The 23622-nt window shown below is 45.2% G+C and overlaps 1 protein-coding gene across 1 annotated transcript in view; it reads left to right on the top strand.

The window, feature by feature from the left end:
- The window catches only part of SLC5A1 (solute carrier family 5 member 1), a 51999-nt gene that overhangs the window by 313 nt on the left and 28064 nt on the right, over positions 1–23622 (top strand). The window contains exons 2-5 of the mRNA XM_029233496.1: positions 1637–1708; positions 21119–21223; positions 21825–21884; positions 23067–23171. Of these exons, the coding sequence (XP_029089329.1) occupies positions 1637–1708; positions 21119–21223; positions 21825–21884; positions 23067–23171 (342 nt within the window). The remainder of the gene's footprint in view (positions 1–1636; positions 1709–21118; positions 21224–21824; positions 21885–23066; positions 23172–23622) is intronic.

Here is a 23622-nt window from a genome sequence, read left to right as displayed (position 1 = left end):
CACAAGGAGGAGCCACCGCCTTGGTGAACTGCAAGGAGGGGAAGGTGGGCTGAAGGGTGTGTGGAGCCGAGTGGAAATGACTTGGAAATGTTTGAGAGGAGTTCAGGGGGCACCGTGTGAGGTGAGGGGCCAAGCAAGGGTGAGCAGAAGTGGGGGTGCTGGCCAGTGCCTGAGAAGGCTCCCCCACCCCGACTCTGTGAGCAGAGAAGGAGAGTGAGAGATTGGAGAGGCTGGGGGCTGGGGGTGTGAGGGGCAGGAGAGGACCAGCTGGTAGCTGCAGGAAGGATCCCAGGGCTTGGGAAATGAGCCCCAGGAAGGTGACTACTGTCCTGCCTCTTAGTCATCCAGTTTCAGAGGGGGAAAGAAGCAGGGTAGATCCGGAAGGACACCAGCCTCTGCCAGCTGCAGGTGCTTTGGGGCAGCCCAAGGCAGAGGGGCTGCCCTGCGTCCCCCACCTGGGAGAGGTCTTGTGCCCTGGGATCTAGGGGCTGGAGTGAGTGAGAGCTGAAAAGCTGGGCCCAGGAAGAGGAGGAGGAGGAGGAAGACTGGAGGGTGGCCTGGTGCTGGGGAGAGGGAAATGTGTGTGTCTCCCTTTTGGGACTATGGGGACACACCAAACCAGAGAAACTTGTTCTTAGCAGTCTTGAACTTGGAAATTTCACTTGTGACAGACGCCGGCACACCTAGCAACTGGAAGAGAGGTATTTTTAAGTGTGAACATATTCCAGTCACTCTCAAAGGCTTTCATGGGGGACCGCAGGCCAGGAGGCTGAGGTGCTAGCAGGTGGTTGAAGTCTTTTGACTTAGAGGAGAGGAGGGTGGGCATTAACCCCTTCATGGCCAAGAGGTTTTTTTTAGAGATAAAAGGAAGTGTTGATTTTTAAAAAGAAAAAAATAATTGTAGAAACCAGATGTGACTGAAAGCCTAAAGTGTCACAAGGAATCTGTGTGGCTGATTCTTGCTCAGTACTCTCAGCTTCCCAGACATGGTGGAAATTCCAGCCAGGAGCCAGGGTTCTCAGGTTTAGCACTGGCTGTGACACATGCCAGCCTTGAGATGTTGGTAACCCCACTCAGTCTCAGTTTATTCAAATGTGCAACGGGTACAATCTTACCTGTTCTTATGACACCCCACGTGGCTGTGAGGATCTGCAGAGATGTATCTGAAAGCTCCTTATGGACTCTAGGAGTCTTCAGAATGACCTTCAGAATGGTCTTTCCCTGACCAACTTTCAGAGTCTGATTCCTTGGAACTTTTTTTTGTTTCAGCCCTAGCTACCTCCCCTGCTCCTTGGGGCTGTTGGTCCCCTTGCTATTCCCAGAAAAACCACTACAGAGGCCCAAAGACTATGACCTATGGAAGGCTCCCTGCCAGGAGTCCAGAAAGATCTGAGCCATGCTCTCCTTGGCACTGCCTAGGGCACAGGGGGCTCAACAAATCTGTGTTAATTGTCTGTCAAATATAGGTTCCTGCCTCCGTCTTCTGAGCTTCAAGGAAGTAAGGAATGTGGAAGTGTTTCAGAAAGTGAAGTGGGTTGAAGAAAGTGCAAGTATATGGGGGATGGGGGTGATCCTCTTGGCTGGCAAGGTTACTCCGTTCTAGTTTTCTATTAAATTTTTGACACTTCCTCCCCAGGCCATGTTTTCCACTAATCGTGGGACTGTTGGAGGCTTCTTCCTGGCAGGACGAAGTATGGTGTGGTGGCCGGTAAGTTTTCTGTGAAATACTATTTGCTGAACCACGATGTTCCCCATAGGAGGCCATTTTCTTGTTGGCTTTGGGTGATGGTTATTCTTTCTTCTTGCCTTAGATCCCTGATAATGGGTCATCTGCTTTCCAGGTCTCTGGGCACCCTTAATCTCTTGCAGTAAGGGAATAGCTTTTAAATAAATAACACTGGGAAGTTTTTCAAGGGATAAACAGAGGAAAGACTTCACAAGGAGGACAGCATGGAGAAGCAAAAAGAGCACACAGTCCGAGGTGATCTTGGGCAAGTCTGAGATTCCACTTCTCTTTCTATAAAATGGGAGTTGGTAATATTTGCCTTCCAGGAGTATGATGAGAAGTGGAGACTGCTTGTGGGGTGGAAACTCAATAAATAGTAGCTCTTTTGCTACCTTTTTGCTACTTTAAGACCCACAGAGGAGAGACTTTATCTCTCCTACCTCAGGAGCCTAACACAGTGCCTGATACACAGGAGGCCCTCAATAAACATTTGTAGAGTGGCTAGAGAAGGAGCCCCCTACTGTCCCCAGTTACAGTTTTCCTCATCTCTTGGTGGATTTTGTATTTTGTATAAACGTGAGGTGTTTTCCCTGACACTTGCACATAGGCAGAAGTATCCCAATCAAAGGACGTGTGCATGGGTGGAAGAGAAACTGTAAGGGCCCTTCCATCCTAACAGCACAGGGCTCTGCTGGGTTATCAGTCAGCCCAATGATTATTTCAATCCAGAGTTCTCATCGAAACTACTGGTTGACCAGATTGGCCAAATTGTGAAATTCTTTGGGCGTAAGATACAAGCAGGACTGACTGGTGAAAGGGGCAGGGGTAATGAAGTGTACATACAATGAGAAGAGAGCGACAGCTATGGAGGAAGAGAAGCAAGAAAGTGGAGACTGTCACTGTCGTATACACAGAAACAGAGGGAAGGTAGGAGGAAATCATGCCACTTCCTGCACTTGGCCTTTGATCAGCTATTTGGGGATGGATTTTAATATTTGGCATCTTCACAGTTGCTAATGTTATCCCTGAAGTCATTTCTGCTTTACCCTTGGCCAAGAATACTGGGCAGATGCTGACCTCTGTGTTGGGTCCCTCATGATGGTCTCTCCTGACACATTTTATCTTCTCATGCTTTGGACTTTGGTGCTTTCCTAAAAGCTGGTGTTGGATAGGCAGCTCTGATCACAAAGTTCAAGGCAAGGTTGGAGTAGTTCCTCTAGAACTGCACTGTCCAATATGGTAGCCACTAATCACATTGGCTTTTTAAATTGAAATTAAAATAAGATAAATAATTAGTTTCCTCAGTCACACTAGCCATATTTCAAGTGCTTAATAGCTACATGTAGATGGTAGCCACCATATTGGACACTGCAGATCTAGAACATTTCCATCATTTTAGAAAGTTCTATTGGACAGTGCTGCTGTACAGATTTCACAGCCAAGGCTGGCATGAAATCTCAGTGGACTTGAGATTTTCTGAATTAAAAAACTGAATAGGACCTTGAAGTTTACTTTAGTTGTTTGGAAACCAGTGTACACCCACCCCATCTAATGCTTCAATGCCCCCAAGAGTAAGCCTGCCATCCAGGCTGTTTATCCAGCCTTGGTTTGCATCCTGACCTCTTTTCTCTTCCTTCCTTCCTCTTTAACAGGAAACTCATATCTCTTCATGTAAACGTTCTAGGGCTGATTTATTGGGGATAAGGCCTTAGCTTCCAATCTCTGGGTCTTGGAGAAGCCAACAAGAAGGCAGAGGCATGGGGCAGAACCACCTGTAGGAGATATACATTTTGGGCTAGGCCTGGGAACACATCACATCTTAACCAGTGATGATGTCTTTCTTCCTGATGGCACCTGGGTTTGGATCTGGGCTGAGAGTTGGGTGATGAGAGGATTAGCCCCACCCAAAACAGATAAGGTTCAATGGTTCATGTGGGGTTTCCGGTGGGTGTTGTTTTCCTTACTCATGTCTCGGATTATTCTAACCAACAGAGAAACATGGCATCATTCCGCTTTGGTGCAGAAGTCCCTGCTTCCTTGATGAGGTTGAAATTTGACTTTTCTTCCTCCAACAACAGTTTCCATCTAAGGTTTCACGAGATTACGTTAATGATTGATAAACCTGCCCATGTAGCTGAGTCACCTGGATGTGCTTTCTAAAAATACAGATTCCTGAGCCTCACTCCAGACCTACTAGATGAAAAAACCTTGGAAGAGGGCCCCAAGAATCTGCATTTAAAAAAAGCTTCCCAGGTGCTTTTGATGATCAGGCAGGCTTGATAATCACTGGTTTGGGTAGATTCTTCCTTATCTGGTCAGATTTACCGAGAATATCAACATTTATTAGGGATCCTGGCGAGGGGGATTCTTGAATGGGGATACAATGACCTCTAAGTCCCTCCCAACTCTGAAAATGTTCTAATTCTAGAAAATTCTAGAGTAGAATGAGTATGGGCTTTGAAGTCAGCTCATCTGACCTACCTCATTTACTAGTTGTATGACCTTGGGGAAGTCACTGAACTTCCCTGAGCTTCAGTTTCTCCCTCTGTAAAATAGGAGAAGAATATGTACTTTGGAGGGTTCTTGTCAGGATTAAATGAGATTATGCATGTGCAGCACTCAACACTGTGCTTGGCAGGTGCTCAGTAAATGGGAACATTAACAAGTGGAAGGAAGGTTAAGAGCGTCAGGGCATCTTACCCCTAAGATGCCCTGACGCTCTTAACCTTCCTTCCACTTGTTAATGTTCACAGGCCTACTAGAGAATGGACTTGAGGATATGGCGAGGGGGAAGGGTAAGCTGTGACAAAATGCGAGAGTGGCATGGACATATATACACTACCAAACGTAAAATAGATAGCTAGTGGGAAGCAGCCGCATAGCACAGGGAGATCAGCTCGGTGGTTTGTGACCACCTAGAGGGGTGGGATAGGGAGGGTGTGAGGGAGGGAGACGCAAGAGGGAAGAGATGTGGGAACATATGTATATGTATAACTGATTCACTTTGTTATAAAGCAGAAACTAACACACCATTGCAAAGCAATTATACTCCAATAAAGATGTTAAAAAAAAAAGAAGTGTCAAGGCAACGCCCCAGCTGGCACTTGTCTGGTGCCCAGTAAATGGAAGCTAGCATTTATGTGAAGATATTGCTACCACATCACTTAAATTTAACTTTCACATTGTGTGAGTATATGAACACGATTTGTATGTAATTTATTTATACTACTGTAAGTCATCAATTCCAGCTACACATTGACCACATTTTTACAGTTCTGAGATTGACTGTGTCTGACAGTTAGTGGCATGCCATACTTTAAGTGGCAATGTTTTTTCTTCTTCGTGCTCCGTGGTATGTCTTACAATAGTTGGTGTTTTTGATTCAGTAAAGTATGGTTATATTCTAAGGTAGTAGTTTTTATCTTTTATTTTTTTTACATCTTTATTGGAGTATAATTGCTTTACAATGTTGTGTTCGTTTCTGCTGTATAACAAAGTGAATCAGCTATATGTATACATATATCCTCATATCCCCTCCCTCTTGCATCTCCCTCCCACCCTCCCTATCCCACCCCTCTAGGTGGTCACAAAGCACTGAACTGATCTCCCTGTGCTATGCAGCTGCTTCCCACTAGCCATCTATTTTTACATTTGGTAGTGTATATATGTCAGTGCTATTTCTCACTTCGTCCCAGCTTACCCGTCCCCCTCCCCGGTAGCATTCTTTAAAAATATGTTCACTACAACTCTTAGGCACTGTAGAAATGCCTCAGGGGCTGCCCTCACTCTCCTTCCCAGCAACCCGTCTTTTATTTATTTTATATGAGGGGAATCTGCTAAGATTTTGTTTGAGGGCAAGGTTCTGCTGACTTACAAAATTTAAAAACTGCTAATTTAGAAGAAAAATAAGCATGATGATTTCCATTCTAAAATTTAAAATGATTTTAAAACTATTGTAGTACACACTTGAAAGAACAACAAGGCATGCAAGAAAATGCAACTCAAACTACTTTCTCTCCAAAATTGAAAAATAGTTTAAACTGCATCAACACTATATTTCAGAAAGAATATATTTCTTTCTTTTTTTTTTAAATGGATACGGCTGCCTTCTGCAGTCCCCAAATTGGAACGTGTGGTTTGACCAGTTCAATTGCACTTCTGGGTGCAAAGGAGAGGCACGTGTGTGGAAAATATGGGGCACCCCCACAAGGTTTTAGGGACATTTGAGGCACCCACACCCTGGTGGGGAGGAGAGGTTTGGGGACCTCTCTTGGGTGGATGCGTGCCTCTCCCAGCCGTCCTTGTCCTCGCTCAGGCCATTGTGCTGATGTTGGCCAGGCTGGAGGGGATCCTTCTGGGTGGGCATTCAGAGAAAAATACCTGAATAGGTAGTGCAGATAATTGGGGCCTGCCAAGACATTCTGTATTTTCTTTCTTTCTTTTTTTTTTTGGCCGCGGGACATGCAGGATCGTAGTTCCCTGACCAGGGATAGAACCCGTGTCCCCTGCAGTGGAAGCGCAGAGTCGTAACCACTGGACTGCCAGGGAATTCACAAAACTATGCTTCTAAATTTCCCTTTGGATTAAAATACAAAGTCAGTTTAAGCCTGTCATCGGTCTACAAGTTTACAACCAGAATATCTGTTCTCAAATGTACTGGCCCAAGGAGGACATCACAGGGGCCACAGGCTCTTGGAGCTGACATTTCTCTCAGCCTCCAAGGGGACACTTTGCCTCCTTCATCTGCCTTTAGCCCTGTTGCTTTGTGCTGTAGGATGCGTGAGCAACCAGAGAAACTTCGGAAAGATAGTCCCAGGGGATTTTTAGGAGGAAAGGACTTGTATTGACCTTGGATTGATACACCTGAGGCGCCGAGGGCTTGGATAGTCACCCATGAGAAAAGCAGGTGGAAATCAGAGCTCATAAAATCTGAAAGAAGATTGGATAAAGGAGACGCCAGTTGGGGGGCATTCCTGGGGGCTTCAGTGACTTTGAATGCAGCAGTTGTGACCTGTAACAGGTGGAGATCCAGGCAGCTTGGAAAAGGACCCCGTTCCTAAAAAGTTAATGAGGCCAAGAGGGAGAAATAGTTTGTGCTTGGCCTAGGGATAAAAGTGAGGGACCATTGGGAGGAGGAGCAAGGACTCCAGGGCTGGGTAAAGGAAGGTCAACTCACAAAGAGGGCCAGGCAGGGAGGGCCCCAGAAACCTGAGTCACATTGAGGCAAGCCAAGCCAACTGAGAAACATGAAACCTTGTGAGTGAAATGAAACCTTATGTAACTGTGGGCTGACACCATGGTTTGGTGCCTTTGATGAACAACTGCCTGGGTGCTGTGCTGTAATGATTCTTTGAGGATGTGGGAGACGTGAAAGCAGGAAAGTGAGCTTTGAAGGGGAAATTCTCCATGCCTTGGCTAGTGGCAGCAGAAATTACTTAGAGAGATAGAGCCCCAGGTACACAGCCCCACGGAGAACTTTTGTTTTGGAAGAGAGTTTGGTCACACCAGCCAGGACCACTGGCAGAGCCAGGTCCACGGGAGCAGCGAGTACAACAGGGCTGAGCCAACCCTTCAACAACCCCCAAGGCATTTTCAAACACTTCAGAAGTAAATATTCTAAAGGGAGTGGGGACCTCACAAGGAGCCAGAGGACTTGCTTTGTCCTAGATTTGTGGCGTCAGGCAAATCATCAGCCTCTCTGAGTCTCATAGAGTCTTCTCAGTGTAGGAAACAGTAAGACTGAGATCTCAAAGCCTCTTCCAGGACTAAAATGCTGAGATTTCACACCACAGAGGAAGGAACAAGCATGGGGGAAATGGGTGTGTACATGCGAGCCAGTCCATTGCCAGTGGAAATGTGATGGCTGTGTGTCTCTCAATAGCCACAGTTTCTTTCCTTCCTTTACTATTAAAGAATCATCAGAGAGGAGTATATCACAGTGGTTTAGGTCACGGGTTGACAAACTTTCTTTGCAGAGGCGCACAAAGTAAATATCTCTGTCACAACTACTAAACTCTGCTGCTGTAGCATGAAAGCAGCCATGGACAATACATAGATAGATGCGCATGGCTGTGTTCCAGTAAAACTCTATTTATAAAAATAGGAGGATGGCCAGATTGGGCCCGTAGACTCTAGTTTGTTGACTTCTTGTTCAGGTCTGGGCCAGGCTGCTTGTGTTCAAATGCAGCCTCTGCCCCTTACTAGCTGTGTGACCCTGTTTGAGTTACTAAACATCTGTGTGCCTTACATTTGTTTTCTTATAACAGGGATAACAGTACTTACTTGAGGTTGTTTTGAGGATGCACACTCAGTCTCAGAACAGAACCTGGCACACAAACTCTCAGGTTTAGCTCCTGTTCTTTTTTCAATCATCTATCTGATTGAATCCTCAGTGATCCAGCAAGAATGACGATTAACCCCATGGGTTGACCAAGTTCACACAAGATAACAGTAGAGCTAGGGTTCTTCCTGTTCTTCTGGTTACTCAGGTCTCTTTTTCTTTATCCTTTGAGATGGAAATTTATGAGATCTATAGGTACAGTCTACAGGTTTCTCTGAAAACCAAGACAATCTTTCATTTAGGTTTGACCAGAGACCCTGATGGAAATTTTCTCTGAGGAAAGAGGACAGCTTCTCATACTTCTTAGACTCTTTTGAGTAAAATGTATCTGATTAAGTCTCTAAAACCCAATGATCAGATCAAAGTTCAGTCACTTAGGATGCTACTGGAGTGGCCACCGGGAGGCCTGGAACAGCCTGGCAGGCCTAAGACCTAGGTGAGAACTCATGAATGAGAGAGGAAGAGCAGGAACAAGGCGAATAGACATAGGAGAGGCAGAGAGCTCACCAAGGGAGCAAGGGTTGGGAAGATGTGAGATGGGAGACAGACAAGTACTTGACCTTCATAAGCCCGGGTGGAAGTGACTGCAAAGTCCAGGTGGCCCTGTCTTCCTGCTCTGATTGCATGTAGCTGTGTGTGCTTTCATTTGTCCCAGGGTTGAGCCTGTGTTTTTCTTAATCTTTTTTTTTTTTTAAATCTCTTCCACCACCTAGTCCAGGGCCTTGCATCTAGTATGTGCTGAATTAAAGGAATGAGAGGGATAAGAGGGATATGTCCCCAGACCCTCATACTGGATCCCTTTGTTGATGTCACCTGAGCCTTCAGCCTGCATTCTGCTCTCTGGTGCAGTGACTACACTGTGTAGGTGGTGGAAAGAATTCAGGAGGTTAGGAGGGTGCTGAGTCCAAGTGAAAGGCTGCTTCCAGCAGTGCTCCACGTTTCTGTTCCTATGTACACAGAACATTTTTTTCCTTTAGGTTTTTTTTTTTTTCTTGGCTCATGGTAGTAAAACTGGAAAACCAAGCCTGGCCCTAATCAGGGTGCCTGATTTCAGCCCAGATTGGACTCCTTGGTAAAGTCTGGTGTGGCCATGCTTCCTCACTATCTCAAACATTTGGTTTCTCTCAGTTTAAGTCAAGATTTTGCAAACCTTGTCAGTTCCCATATATCTGTGTCTCCTTTGTGGTGAGAGATTTTTGCTTAGCATGCCAGTGACTGCCTTTCTCTCGAAGGACCAGTTCTTTCTCTTCCTCCTCCTCTTTCTTCTCTTCCTTCTCCTCCTCTTCCTCCCCTCTGCTTTCCTCCTCCTCTTGCTCTCTCCCCCTCATCCTTCCCTCTCTCTCTTTGGTGGACCCATTTCCCTCCAATTCTTCAAGGCTTGGTTTCCTTTGAGGAGTTTCTCTGATTCATGCACAGGCACTCACCATCCCATGTATCCTTTGTGTTCCGCGGCCTCAGTTGACTGTGTGTAGCCAAGTTCCTGTCATCTAGTTTGTACCTAAGCTCCTGGCTTCTCCTTTCCCTCTGGCTGTCTTCCCAGTATTCTCTAACACACTAGCACTTCTGCCAACAGAGAAAGGGAAAAGTAAGTTATAATCAGTATCTCTAGTTGGTTGAGGTCAGAAGAGTGCTGAAACTATCAGCCATGATGAAGTCTTTGGATTGTTCATGTTAGAAATGTGTCTGGGCTTTCCCTGTCTACTAGTGGATGGCACATTTTGAGTTGGCTACAGCTATATGTTTGTTTTGGATGAACTGTATGCAAGGGAGGTGATTTGGAGTTGGGGTTAAGAGCATAGGCTCTGGATCCAGGCTGCCTTGGTCTTAACCCCAGTTCCATCCATTCCTATCTCTGTGGCCTTGGCTGAGTTACTTACCCTCTCCTGACTCAGTTTCCTCAACTTCAAAATAGAGGTCATAGCACCTACCTCACAGGGTTGTTTTGAGGATTAAAGTAGTTAATACATGTAAATCTCTTAGAATAGTATACAGTTAGTACTACCCGAGTTGGACATTCTTATCATCATCATCATCATTGTCCTTATTATTGTATCTCATCTCCAGATCCTCCTTCTTTTTATTTATTTATTTATTTAGCTGCTCCAGGTCTTAGTTGCGGCACGCAGGATCTTCACTGCTGCAGGCGGGATCTTCATTGAGGCATGCGGGATCTTTAGTTGCAGCATGCGAACTCTTAGTTGCAGCATGTGGGATCTAGTTTCCTGACGAGGGATCTAACCCAGTCCTCCTGCATTGGAGGCGTGGAGCCTTAGCCACTGGACCACCAGGGAAGTCCCCAGATGCTCCTTCTTAAAGTGTGAATTCAATCATTTATCCATATATGCATTGCTATTATTTCATTCTACATTTACATATTGATTACCTTCTATGTGCCACATCCTGTGTTAGGTGCTGGCATATATTTGTGTGTGTGTGTGTGTGTATGTGTGTGTGACACACATTCTTACAAAATGTATCTGAAATTACAAATAGTGGTGAGGGTTAAGAAGGAAATGTGTTTGAATCTTTATGTACATAAGAGGATCAGGGAAGGCCTTTCTGAGGATTGGGCATTTAGGTTGAGCTCTGAAAGATGAGAAGGAGGCAGCATGTGAAGACTGGGGGAAGAGCGATCCAAGCAGAAGGAACAGAATTGTCAAAGGCCTGAGGTGAGGAGGAGCTTGGGATACTTGGGAACTGAAAGAGGGCCAGCATAGGGGAGAGACCATGCATATTGATCAGGCCCTTCAGGTGAGCGACCCTGAGTTGTTGATGACCCCAAGGATGAGCCCGTCTGAGCTGGTGAGAGGGTTGGTCTTCAGCCTCCTTGACCTATAAATGCCAACAGAAGAACTCACCCCCCTTTTGTGCCAACAGCCTGTGGGAAGATGCCAGCTTTGGCAGTGGTTTCCTGATTTCACGCCCCTTTGGTTGTTGGGGCAAAGAGAGAGTTCATGAAGAAAATAAGTGAAAGGCCACCATTGTCCATTTTGAGCTGACATAGGGTAAACAGAGATTATGATGACTCTGGAGAACGCCTGTGTCTAAATATTTACAAGTCTCCAAAATTAAATAGCCTGAATATGTAAGCCCCACCTTCTCTTCTGTCCCAATCCAGGAAATGTCATCCCTATAAGATGGCAAGGGTCAAAGATTAAACCTTTTCAAACTTCCCCTGTGAAAAGATTCCTTACTAAGGGAACCAAGATGTTAATTAATTAATTAATTAATCAATTTATTTATTTTTAGTTTGGAAAATAGTCACTTTTTATTAATACATGTTATTTTTTGTTAACATATAATAAGTCTATTATTGTTATTTTAAATGATTTCACAAATACATATTCTTTCAATTTCTCATTTTATATCTCCAATATAAATATAGATAGCTATAATCCTCATAAACTCTTTGGAGTCTTTAAAATTATTTTATTTTATTTTATTTTTTTGAATTTTATTCTATTTTTTTTTTTATACAGCATGTTCTTATTAGTTATCTATTTTATACATACTGGTCTATATATGTCAATCCCAATCTCCCAATTCATCCCACCACCACCACCTGCCCCAAGATGTTAATTTAGATTAAAGACCAGTTCCCCAGAGGATGAGGGAAGTATCGAAATACAAGTGTGATGCAGACACACACATGCTGTTCCTGAACTTACAATGAGTCAATGAGGTGGGCTGGGGGGTCTGACTGCATTGTGCCCCTTCAGGGAAGTTCAGAAGGGAATGTCTGGGGAGGAAGGGGGAAAGACAGTGTGGTGCTCTGGCCTCTTCTTCTGTCCCTTGGACAGAAGTCACATTGGGCTGTGGGACCTTGGGCAAATCACATCACTGCTCTTGTCCTCAGACTTCTTACCTGTAAAATGAAGATGAGAACAATATGCACTTCACAGACTGTTGTGAGCATGATCAGATAAGGTGAATGAAGTGCCTGGCCCAACACTTGGCCTCCAAGGAGGCACTGTAAGTTAGTCATCCTCTCTCCCTTTCTTATTCTCCTAGGACGGAGCTCTCAAAGTGTGGTATCTGCAGCAGCAGCAGCAAAAAAAAAAAAAAAAAAAACTTGGGTTCTTGTTAGAAATGCAAAATTTCCAACCCCAACCTCGACCAGTGTATCAGAAACTTGAGGGAATGGGGCTCAGCCATCTGTGGTTTGGCAAATCTTCCAGGTGATTCTGACTAGGGTTGCCAGATTTAGCAAATAAAAATACTGGCTGGCCAATTAACTCTGAATTTCAGACAGTGAATGATTTTTTAGTATAAGTATGTATCACGCAATATTGGCACATACTTTTACTAAAAAATGTATTCTTTTATCTGAAATTCAGATTTAATGGACATCCTGTATTTTGAGTCTAGATTGTGGTGCATGCCAAAGTTTGAGAACCACTGTCTGAGGATATCTCAAGGGAGGCATCCAGCACAGCCCAGAGTAGTGGAGAGGAGGCCCTGAGATATCCTGGTAGCATTCCTTAAAGGAAAGACAGAAGCTGAGAACAGGAAGCCATCTCCAGAGCTCTGGACATTCTGGGTGTTATATGATCCATTAACAAAGAAAGTGGTTCCCCGAAATTAGCTGAGTGCATTTTCCATTTGAGCTATGAAGATCTTGCTCCCTCCAAGAGAAAATGACCACTCTGTCTAAGGAAATTCAGGGAACTCCATCAAAACACGGGCTATGTAAAAGCATCATTAATATTTCTTCTGAAGAGTATGGCTTTGTGGGGTAAAACTTTCCTAAAGATTTCTCATGTGTCACTTCATTTAAGCCAGAGAACACCCTTGTGAAATAGGCTAAGAAGGATTCTTATCCTCAGTTTATAGTGGAGAAAACTGAGGCTCAGGGTAGTAATATGACCTGTTCAAGGTCACATAATTTGTCCTGGCAGAGCCAAGAATTTTTTTTCTTTGGCCACACTGCATGGCTTGTGGGATCTTAGTTCCCCTACCAGGGATTGAACCTGGGCCCTCGGCAGTGAGAGCACAGAGTCCTAACCACTGGACCAAGATTAGAACTGGGTGGGAAGCCTCTCAGTGTGCTTAATAGGAGGGGAAGAAGGTGGGGTGGGGGGCAGGCACACCGTTTAACTATGCTTTCAAGGCATATACAGGGCACTCTTTTTTCAATCCAGTGGCTACCTCTGATGGTAAAGCTAGGAACACACACAGAGCCAGTGTCTGTTGCTTTAGGCAATTCTTGACTCTTCAGCTCGTGGTCCTGAGTGTTCACATACTATCTTACTTTGCTAAGGGTGCGGAAGTAAAGAAAAAATGAATGTGTAAACTTGAATCACTTTCTTCCTCTGGGCTTTAATTTTGTTTTCACTTGAAAGAATAGGGTTGACCTTAATTATTTCCAAGGTAATCCTGCTCTAACATCAGATGACTGAGTGTTGGCAAGTAATAGGCTTTCCCATATATTTCCTATTTTCTATTTTATGTCATATAAAACATAATTTTCAATTAGCATTCAATGATATTTTCATGTCTTTTTCTACAACCCCAAAAACAAATACATAACTTCCCTGCATGCTTTGTTCTAAGACTTCAGGCTCTACAAGTTAATCTGAGACCACCCTGGAATTGTTGCCCTTTATTGTTAAAGGTATTAAAGAATTGTGTTCTGATTATAAAATTACACAAACTCATTGTGGGAAATTTAGAAAAATACAAAAACACATTTAGTGTTTTCTTTTCCAGAGATAATCACTGTTTAATTTGGATATCTCTATCTCTATATCTATCTATCTATCTTTAAAAATTTGGGGATCATATGGTATATAACTTTGTATGTTTTTTTTATTTGACATTTTTGTCACAATCATCTCCTCATAACAAATTCTTCAAAGCTATAATTTTAAAGGCAATGTAATATTTCATCCTAAGTATGTACCTTAATTTATCCAGTGGTTTTCCTATTGTTGGTCATTGATGTTGTTTCCAACTTTCCTGTATTGTAAATAAGGTAGCATTGAACATACTAAGAAAATCCTTACGTATATGTCTTTCTCTGCATCTCTGATAATTTCTGAAGATAGAATACTAAAAGTAGGATTGTATGGTGGAAGGAGATGATCTTTGGATTTGTGCCAACAAACTGCTTTCCAGAATTACATTTCTATCAGAACTATGTGGGAGAGACTATTTACTTGCCAATACCAAATATTATCATTTAAAATTTTTTGCCTATTTGATGGACTAACCCTCAAGGTCGAATCCCCCTTGAGGTCTTGGTCTCACTAACACTGAGCTTACAGGTCATCCTTTTGACATCTCAGAGCAGTTTAGAGTCTCTAGTCAGCCCCACTGTCTTTAACGGGCCCCGTGTGGGCCTGGCAGGACAGGTTTATTGCTCTTCCTCAGGAGAGAGCCGTCCTTGGCATGTCCCCATTAAGAGTCCTGACTCCATGCAGCCAGTGGGAATAAATGCAACTCAAAGGCATTTGGTCACCATGGTTCCTGTCATTTCCCCAAGAGGAGACTCCAAGGATTTGCTGTCACTCACCCACCCACTCACTCAGTCACTCAGCAGACTTTTACTGAGTGCTTGCCATGTGCAAGAAAGGTCCTATGCTAAGTGGAAGCAGAAATGCTCTTCAAGAGCTAGAGGATATTTGGGGGACAACACTTGTACGGAAGCAGTTACCAAAATAGAGCCTGACAGGCACCAGGAGAGTGCAACAGATGACAGGTGGGGTAAGAGGTCAGAGGAGGAAGAGATTGGTTCTGGAAGGTGTCAGCAGAGAGATGGGACTGGGCTTCCCTTTGGTCACTGGGACAGTGTTTTTGCAGGTAGAGCTTGACGGAGAGGGAGTTCCAAGCAGAAGGAAATGGTGTAAACAAAAGCAGGAGGCAAGAAAGCCCAGGGCATATCCAGGAGGCTGGGTCTGTGTGATTTAGCTAGAGCATATAGGACTTGGAAGAGTGTGGAGGGGCTGCTGGGATTGGAGAAGGAGGATGAGGCTAGATTGCAGAGACCCTTGAGAGCCTGTAATTCCTCTTCCCATTTTCATGCCATGGCAGGGCAGAGGAGCCCTCCAGTCGGCAATATTTATTGACTCTGGTGGTTGAGGTCATCCTCTGGGAACTCTTATAACCCCCTCTCTTGAGGAGACAAATTGTGGAAGGATTTCCCACAAAGCCTTTAAGTGGCTTCTGTAGACTTCCATATGAAATGTCTCAGTAACTTTGCTATGGCATGAGGATACTTGGGATGTCTTTATTTAACTGAGCCTGCCGGGTCTGGGATTCACCAGTGAGACCGCTCAAAGCTTGTTTCAGTCCATGTGCTATATGTTGGCATGTAGAGAAGTGACAGTGTCTCCCACTGGGTGGCCCAAATGCCATGGTAAACTCCGGAAGTTCAGTAGGGGATTTTGGAGAGAGAGCCTCTTTCACCCCAAACTTTTTGTTCTCCTCATCTTAGCATCCCAAGTTTGTAGTTAGTCGCTGGCTTCTGCTCCCAAAGAGAGGTCAAAACAAGTTTAAGGAGGAACAGTGACTTTCAGTGCAGTCTAGGGCAGGTTTCTCAAACTTCACTGTGTGTAAGAACTACCCTTACTTCTCTGATTCAGTAGGTGTGGGGTGGGGACTGAGCACTCATAGCTCTCCTAAGCTCCCGGGTGAAGCCAGTGCTTCTGGCCCGCAGAGCACTCTGTGAGTAGCATGGTTTAGGGAGCCCATTTCTAGGGCTGAGTTAAGCACTGAAGGAGCGATCACTAGATGGACTGATGTCTGCCTTTGGTTTGAGAGGTAGATGCAGTCCCTGCTAGCTTCCAACTCCAGTCATTAATAGTTGGTATGGGGAAATGAATTTGGCCAGATGTTTTCCTTGTGGTTTAAGTGGTTGTCCCTTTAGAGAAGGCTCATGGGAAAACATCAGATTTGTGCCAAACCCTGGAGGGATTGAAGTGAAAAAAATTTAAGTGATAGAGCCACTGTATTGTTAAGGCAAACCACATTATCAGGAATCTAAATTGCAATGAGAGGAAATCTATTCTTATTAAATGGTCCAGATAATTTAGAGGCAGATTCTCTGACAGTGATGGGAATAAGAGGGACTGGCTTCGTCCTCAGCACTGCCAAGACCCATGGCTGAGAGGCAGGTTTAAAAGTATTTGAAGCCACATGATGTTAAAAACAGATGGTAAGTCAAGAAGGGCAGCCTGCTTAGCTCAGGACAACCCATGTCTGGACTGGTCTAGAGGCCCAGGGTCTGAGACCTATTTGGGGACACAGGTGGGGCTGAGGGCAACAGAGGGAGCAACAGGGGCCGCCAGTGAGGAGCAGACACATGAGAAGAGGAAGCTTAGCCTGGAGAAGATTTGAGGGTGGGTACAACCCCTGTCCTCAAATACTGGAAAGACTAGCTTGTGGAAGAGAGATTTGACTTGTTCTGTTGCACTGTAGAGGGCACAAGTAGGACTAAATGGGGAGATTTAAGCTCAAGGTAAAGAAGGACATTGCAACCATTAGAGTTGTTCCACTATGGATTCAGCTGCCTCGTGAGGTGGGGCGTTCTCTGTCACTAGAGGCACGCATCCAGAAGCTGACCTTCACTTGGTGCGGGGGGAGGGGGGGAGGGAGTGCTTCCGAGGGGATTCAAGCTGTGACATCTATGGGCCCATCCAGCTCTGGAAGATTCTGTGATTCTCTAATTTCTCCCTAGGTTTTTCCCTCCTGCCAACCATCTAGGATAGGAAATTTAGGCAGTAAACTATGATTGTGAATTCCCTAAAGTCAGAGGAAAACATAGTCTTTTTCTCTTTGTAATGTAATGACATTACATTATTTCCCCAATTACCATGCTGCGAAACCTGTTGGGTTTGGTCAGACCCAGCACATTTTGCACTGTGACAGCAAACCATCTAAATACTTGGAATGGCTTCTTAAGCCCCATCAGAGAATGAGGAAGTCCTGGAAAGAAGTTAGTCAGAAGCAAGGTCAAGCTGGGAACATTTCAGAGGAAGTCTGAAATCCTGAACTGAGAAGGAATGTGGGAGGAAATTACAGAGAAGGACAAGATGCTTCATAGGTCACTCCCTAGGTGGGGCATGATTCCCAAGTGGACATGAACATGGGTGAGGTGTGGACAGAGAGGGCTTTTGGGAAGTCAGAGTGATGAAAGCATTGTTAACAAGCTCCAGTGAGAGGAAGGGTGGTGTGAAAACCTGTCAGAGGAGTGTAGGTGATAAAGCAATGATGTATGTATTAGCCCGCTTGGGCTGCCATGGCAAAACACAACAGATTGAGTGGCTTGCACAACAGAAATTTATTTTATCACAGTTCCAGAGGTTAGAAATCCAAGATCAAGGTTCTGTCAGGGTTGATCCTGGTGAGACCTCTCTTCCTGGCTTGTGGACGGCTGCCTTCTCTCTGTGCACATTCAGTGAGAGAGAGAGAGACGGAGACATAGAGAGAACTGGTGTCTCTTCCTCTTCTTATAAGGACCAGTCGTATTAGATTAGGCCTTACCCTTATGACCTAATTTAATCTTAACTTCCTCCCTAAAGACCCAATCTCCAAATATAGTCACATTGAGGGTTAGGACTTCAACATATAAATTTTGGAGGAACACAGTTCAGTCCATAACAGTGTCCATTGTAGCTCTTGTGAACTGTCTTTGAGGGTGAAGTGACTGTCCTCTTGGAGGAAAGAAAGGACACTGATTGAGGGTCCGCTGAGTGTGTCATTACTGATTCATAATCTCCTTTGACTCCTGCACAACCCTGTCATGGGAGAAGATTGAGGCTTGCAGATGTTATGATCACCCAGATTGGAAGAGGGCAAGAGAGCATTCAAACTTTAATTTTTAAGCTCATGCTGCCTTCTCACTGGAGGGAACTTTAGTGTGAAATCTTGCTGAATTCCTGGGACTGCATCTTTAAACCCGGAACTGCCAGGAAAGACTGCTTGGCAGGCTCATTTGGGGGTCCGGAAGGGTCTCTGAATAGGGAAGTGACTTGATCAGAGTTGTGCTTTGGAGAGGTCATGTGGGTGGGGGGAGACTGGAGAGCACCTCGAAGCCTGTTAAGAAGCAATGACAGCCTGTACAAGGGCAATGTAAAAAGTGCTAGCTGCCTATGCCATTGTGAAGGCAGAGTCAGGGTTTTGTAAATGACTGAGTGCAGGTCACGGGGCAAAGCGGGGGAGGTCGGATGAGGCCAAGGTGAGCGACTGGAAAACAGTAGTGACCATGATAGAAATGAACTGAACCTGGACTAATACCCGCAAAGCTCCCCTGGCCCCCATTCCATCAGATGGTGAAGGGCTGCCTCAGGAAAGCCTACAACTGCTTAGAGCCCACTGTCCCCCTTTGGGGGGATCTTGGAGAGAAATTCTTGAACTTAAGGTTAATCTAATGCAGTTAATTATTACTGGTAATTATGCTCTTAATAGTATAACATTAGGCTTAATAATTTATCAAGTGAGAGATGATAAATGAAAAAAAAAAGATGTGTAATGACAGGCAGGCTACATGCAGAAGGGAATCCTGATTAAAAGTGAACTCTTATCCCCACCAAGCTCTGAGGAGAGGAAGGAGGTGGATGTGTTTAAACAGCCTGCTTTCCTCTCAGTTTCTCCTTCTTCTCCTCCTCCTCCTCCTCCTCCTTCTCCTTCTCCTCCTCCTCCTCCTCCTTCTTCTTCTTCTGCATCACAAAGCATTTTACTGTTTGTGCTATAATGAGGACGAAATGCAGTCTAGATCAATAGAATTTTTACACAATGAGAATTCCACTTATGGTCAGAGCCAATGGTTATTTACTTCTTTATGCAAAGCTTACTGGGTCCTATTCTTTTAACAAAGGCAAGCATGCATATGTTGTACAACACACTTTAAAGTACAGATAACAAAAGATTAAACTCTTAAGCAGCAATAATCAAAGTACACAGTTTCCCTTCTTAATGAATGACGTCCACCCAGTTACTAAAGTCCTGAATCTAGGGGTTACCGTTGATTACCCTTTCCCGCATTTCCCATGTCTGATACATCAACAGGGCTCATCAACTTTGTTTCTAAAATGTACCCCAATCTCTATGCTTGTCTTTGTCTCAACTGCCACCACCTGAGACCAAGCCGCTATCCCCTGTTACCTACAGGCAGCAACTGCCTCCCACGTGTTTTTTTGTTTTCTCTCTTGCCCCCAACAATACACTCTCCACATGCTTGAGAGCAATACTTAAAAACAAGTTAGATCCTTTTCCTCCGCTGCTTGAAACCCTCCAGTGGCTTCCCATCAGACAGAGTAAAATCCACTCTCCTATCCTGGCTTGCTAGGACCTACGTGATGTATTCCCTCCCAACTTTCCAGCCTCATCTCACACCACCCACCGCACTCCAGCCACTCTGGCCTTCTTTCTGCTTCCCAACCATGATGACCTTCTCACTTGGGAGGGCGGTGGGGGGGTGGTCTTTGCTTTGCTGGAAAGCTTTCCCTCTGATCTCAGCATGGTTGACTTCTTTTATCATCTTGATCTCAGCTTAGAGGTCACCCCACAGAGGGACCTTTCCCAGACTAAAGCAGTCACTCTATCTATCACACCTTCTCTATTCTCTTCACAGCACTTAACCACTCTCTGATCTTTTTTGTTGGTGGTGGTGGTACTTTTCATACAGGAATCCCCAGTGTCTAGAATGGCACTTAACACATTGAGTAGGTGCTAAGTTAATATTTGTTGAGTGAATGAATGAAGGCACTTACACCACTGTCTCCTTATCATTCTGGAGACCTCCTGGCCTGGCCTTCAGAGATCTCCCTCTCCTCTGACTTAGCATATGGCACTAAGCACCCACTGTTTTATATCGAGGAACGGTTAGGACAGTTTCTTGGAGTAATCTGCCTTTTGGGAAATATGTGTTTTGTTCCAAATTTGAACCATATTGGGGATATTAGACAAATAACTACCAGCCTCCCCCAATTGCTCAGCAAGACTGGGGGTAATTATACTAGTTTGGTGATCATCAAATGTTGCTATGCCTTCTCCTCCTGGGTACAGAAAAGCTCTAGAACTTTTTGGAGTTCTCTTGGACCTCAGACGCGGTTGAGTTGATGGTACAGTACCATGATTGGTCAGTTCAAAATCCCTCTCTTGTTTCACCTGATACTTTCTCCTTCATCTCCTATTCAAAAATCCCATTCTCCTTTCCTCTCCCAGGCGTCAACTCTTGGGTATTTAGTATATGTCCTTCCAATTTGTCTTCTAACCTATGTTTTTAGACATATGTATATCTTTGAAAAATGCAGTGTTTTGTGCATGTATCCATAGGACCTTTGTAAAAAAATAAAAATACTATATCGAGGGAATTCCATGGCGTTCCAGTGGTTAGGACTCCATGCTTCCACTGCCCGGGGCCTGCATTTGATCCCTGGTTGGGGAACTAAGATCCCACAAGCCACGTGGTACGGCCAAAAAAACTACTATATTGACTTAGAGAGTTATTATTAGCATCTCTTGTTACTTGGGAGCTCATGGGATTACAGAATTTAACAGCTAAGAGTCACTTGGAAATTATTGGCTCTACCCCCTGTCTTCTTTGACAAGTGACAAGTAACTGACGTCCAGAAGCTTCCTTTTAAATGATTTCTTTCAAAAAAACTGTCCACATTTCCTGAGATCCTGTATTGGTCAAGGTCCCAAGTCAGGAGTGTTGGGGGACACAGAGGTGAATGGCACAGGTCCTGCTCCTGAGCCCTCCGCTGCTGGGGAGACTTCCAGAGGAGGCCGGTCGGGCTGTGGAGCTTCCCATGCCTTCTTGACTGTTGTGCATTGGGCTCACAAAGGACTCACAGAGATCTGATTTGGGGATACATCCCACGACTCCTTCCGCAGTCCTCTCCTTTTTATCTTTGCTATTACCCAAGTCCTCACATCTGCCTTCTGAACCAGTGGTCCCGGCAGACTCCAGCATAGTCAAGTTTCTGGCTGGCCTCTGCTCTTTCTTGTCCTTCTCTTGGATGACATGTCTCTTCTATCTTTGATCCACCCCTGAGAGTCCTGGTGAAGCATGGAGTCCTCACCCGACCTTCTCTTTGTGTTTCCAGATCGGAGCCTCTCTGTTCGCCAGTAACATCGGAAGTGGCCACTTTGTGGGACTGGCAGGAACGGGAGCAGCTGCAGGCATCGCCACTGGGGGCTTTGAGTGGAACGTGAGTAACATCAGAGACACTGTGTCCTGGAGCTGGAAGGATCTCTAGCTGTCAGCCAGCTCAGTCTACACTCAGAGATGTTCTAGATGTTAGAGAACCTCCCAGGGCCACCTTGGAGTACAGATGGATGAGGGGCACAGCTTCAGGAACCCCAGGGTCCTGCTCCCCTTCCACCATGAGAAATCACTGATTTGATGGCGATAGTGTTTCTTTCTTCTTTTAAAAAGCTAACCCCTCCTGTACCCTTTCAGCCATATCAGAGGTTTGGAAATACCACCAGATTTCCACTATTATTATTTTTTTTATTTTTAAAAGCTCTCTAAATGGTATTTTACTCCTGTAAACCAGGGAAGAGGCAAAAGGAGCTGTGATGTCAGTGGGCAGCCCCCCGGGTTCCTCTCCACTGTTGCCCAACTGTTGTTCCTGTGGACCAATCAGGCATCAAAGGCCTTCTCCAAACACTGATGGCCACTTAGGGAGTTGTGCCCAGAGCCCAAAGAGAAAATGCTGGGTGGATGGTCTGCAGCAGCTGCAAGCCCTGCAGGCAGCAGGATGGGCTAAGGTTCCTCCTGGTTTGACTCCACCTCTTTTTTGGTTTCAGGCCCTTTTTTTGGTGGTTCTGCTGGGCTGGGTGTTTGTCCCCATTTACATTAAGGCAGGGGTAAGTATTTGCTCTGTTATTGTGTAATATATATTTCCTGCTGGCAAATATCTGTGTGAACTTGGTCCTCCTGGAGGGCAGAGGAGACTTTCTGGGATAAGAGCCTATGACTTGTCTCTCTTTCCTGGGTTATAAAGTTCCTGACTGCTCTCAGGGGCATTCAACAGATCTACTTGGCCACGACTTGTCCCTCTAGGAAGCCCTCCTAAGCAGCCTCACTCTATTCAGCATTGAAAGCATCACATCCCCTCAGTCTGGGTGAATACTTGCAAGGCACTGTCGTGCATTTGCACATGATACGTAACTGTCTGCCTCGGCCCCTGGAACAGAAGCAACATGAGAAAAAGAACCATATTTTCCCTTTATTTAAAAACATCAGCAGCCTTTGTTTGCTGAGCATGCATCTGGCACTCAACTACCAAATGCATGCTCGGTCTCTTGACTAAACCTCTGACATTTTACATAAGAGAGCTTTAGCAACATCTGTCCATTGAGATATAATGAGCACCTACCATGTGTACGTCTATACATTAGGAGCTGAAATCAATAAGAAAAAGGCACCGGCAGACTCTGCATCTTCTGGAGGCTCATGGACTGCTGGTGATACATGTCTGATTCCAGGAGACAGCAGGCTCAGGGTTGAGAACATGAGACAGAGTGTGGTTGGAATTTGCAGAAAGGAACTGGGAGAGCAGTTGAGCTGGCCTGCAGCCACAGTCCTTGGCAAGGCTTATGTGCAGAGCAGGGTGAAGCACACACCCAGCCTGGACACCTTTTTTGGTGCACTGAAAAGGTACCACCGTGGTTATGATGTCTTGTTCACAGAAGGTGCTCTGTATAGGACTATCTATCTATTTATCTATCCCCTCCTCCTTCAGGGCAAGGATCTGCCTTCTTGGTTATGTGCAGTCATGTGTTCATTAAAAAAAATTGTTTATTGGGCCCTTCTGGGGCCAATGTCCTGGGATGTGTCCCAGCTGCCTCTGCAGTGGTAGGGCATGTGGGATTGAGATGAGCAAATGGATGGAGGATGGGGACATCTGGCCACCTCGCAGACTTCTCTGACCAATGAAGGTTAACCCTTAATCATACCTCTGACACCAGGGTGGATGCCTCTGCTCTGCTTGCTCTGGGCCTTCTGATCACTCAGACTGGCAGTGACCACCCTTCCATCCCATACAGGTGGTGACGATGCCAGAGTACCTGCGGAAGCGATTTGGAGGCAAGCGGATCCAGGTCTACCTCTCTGTTCTGTCCCTGTTGCTGTACGTTTTCACCAAGATCTCGGTGAGTCCTCCGCCCTAGGGGCTGAGCACTGGCTGTCTCAGAACCTGCCTACCCTCGCTCCTCACCACATGCTGGCCCACCAAAGGGCAGTGCTATATGCTTCCATTAACTCGGTCCCTTAGGCCTTTTTGCTTCTGAGGGTAAAGTCCTATTTCACACATCAAGGAGTGAACACATGGAACTCCTTATCCTCTACTGTGGGGAAGGTTGAAGACATAAACGGTTCAAGAAGGTTCAGTGAAAACTGTTCTTCTGTTCTAACAGAAGATTAAAAGGGAGTTAGGGATGCCTGAGGGCTGGCCCCGACCTTAGAGATAGCTGTAAGCCTTTATGCCCTGTCAGGGTCAGAATCTGGCTCCAAGTGACATTTCTGATGCGCTTAAACATGGGCAGTCAGTGGCAACTCTGGAAGGGAACTCAGAGATTCCCCCTCTTCCTTCGTGAACAGGGA

The sequence above is a fragment of the Monodon monoceros genome, unplaced genomic scaffold (assembly GCF_005190385.1).
Source record: "Monodon monoceros isolate NGI ecotype Baffin Bay Population unplaced genomic scaffold, NGI_Narwhal_1 Super_Scaffold_1, whole genome shotgun sequence".
In the NCBI taxonomy this organism is placed as follows: domain Eukaryota; kingdom Metazoa; phylum Chordata; class Mammalia; order Artiodactyla; family Monodontidae; genus Monodon; species Monodon monoceros.
The sequence above is the reverse complement of the archived record's forward strand: the minus strand, read 5'-3'. Positions and strand labels throughout refer to the sequence as shown.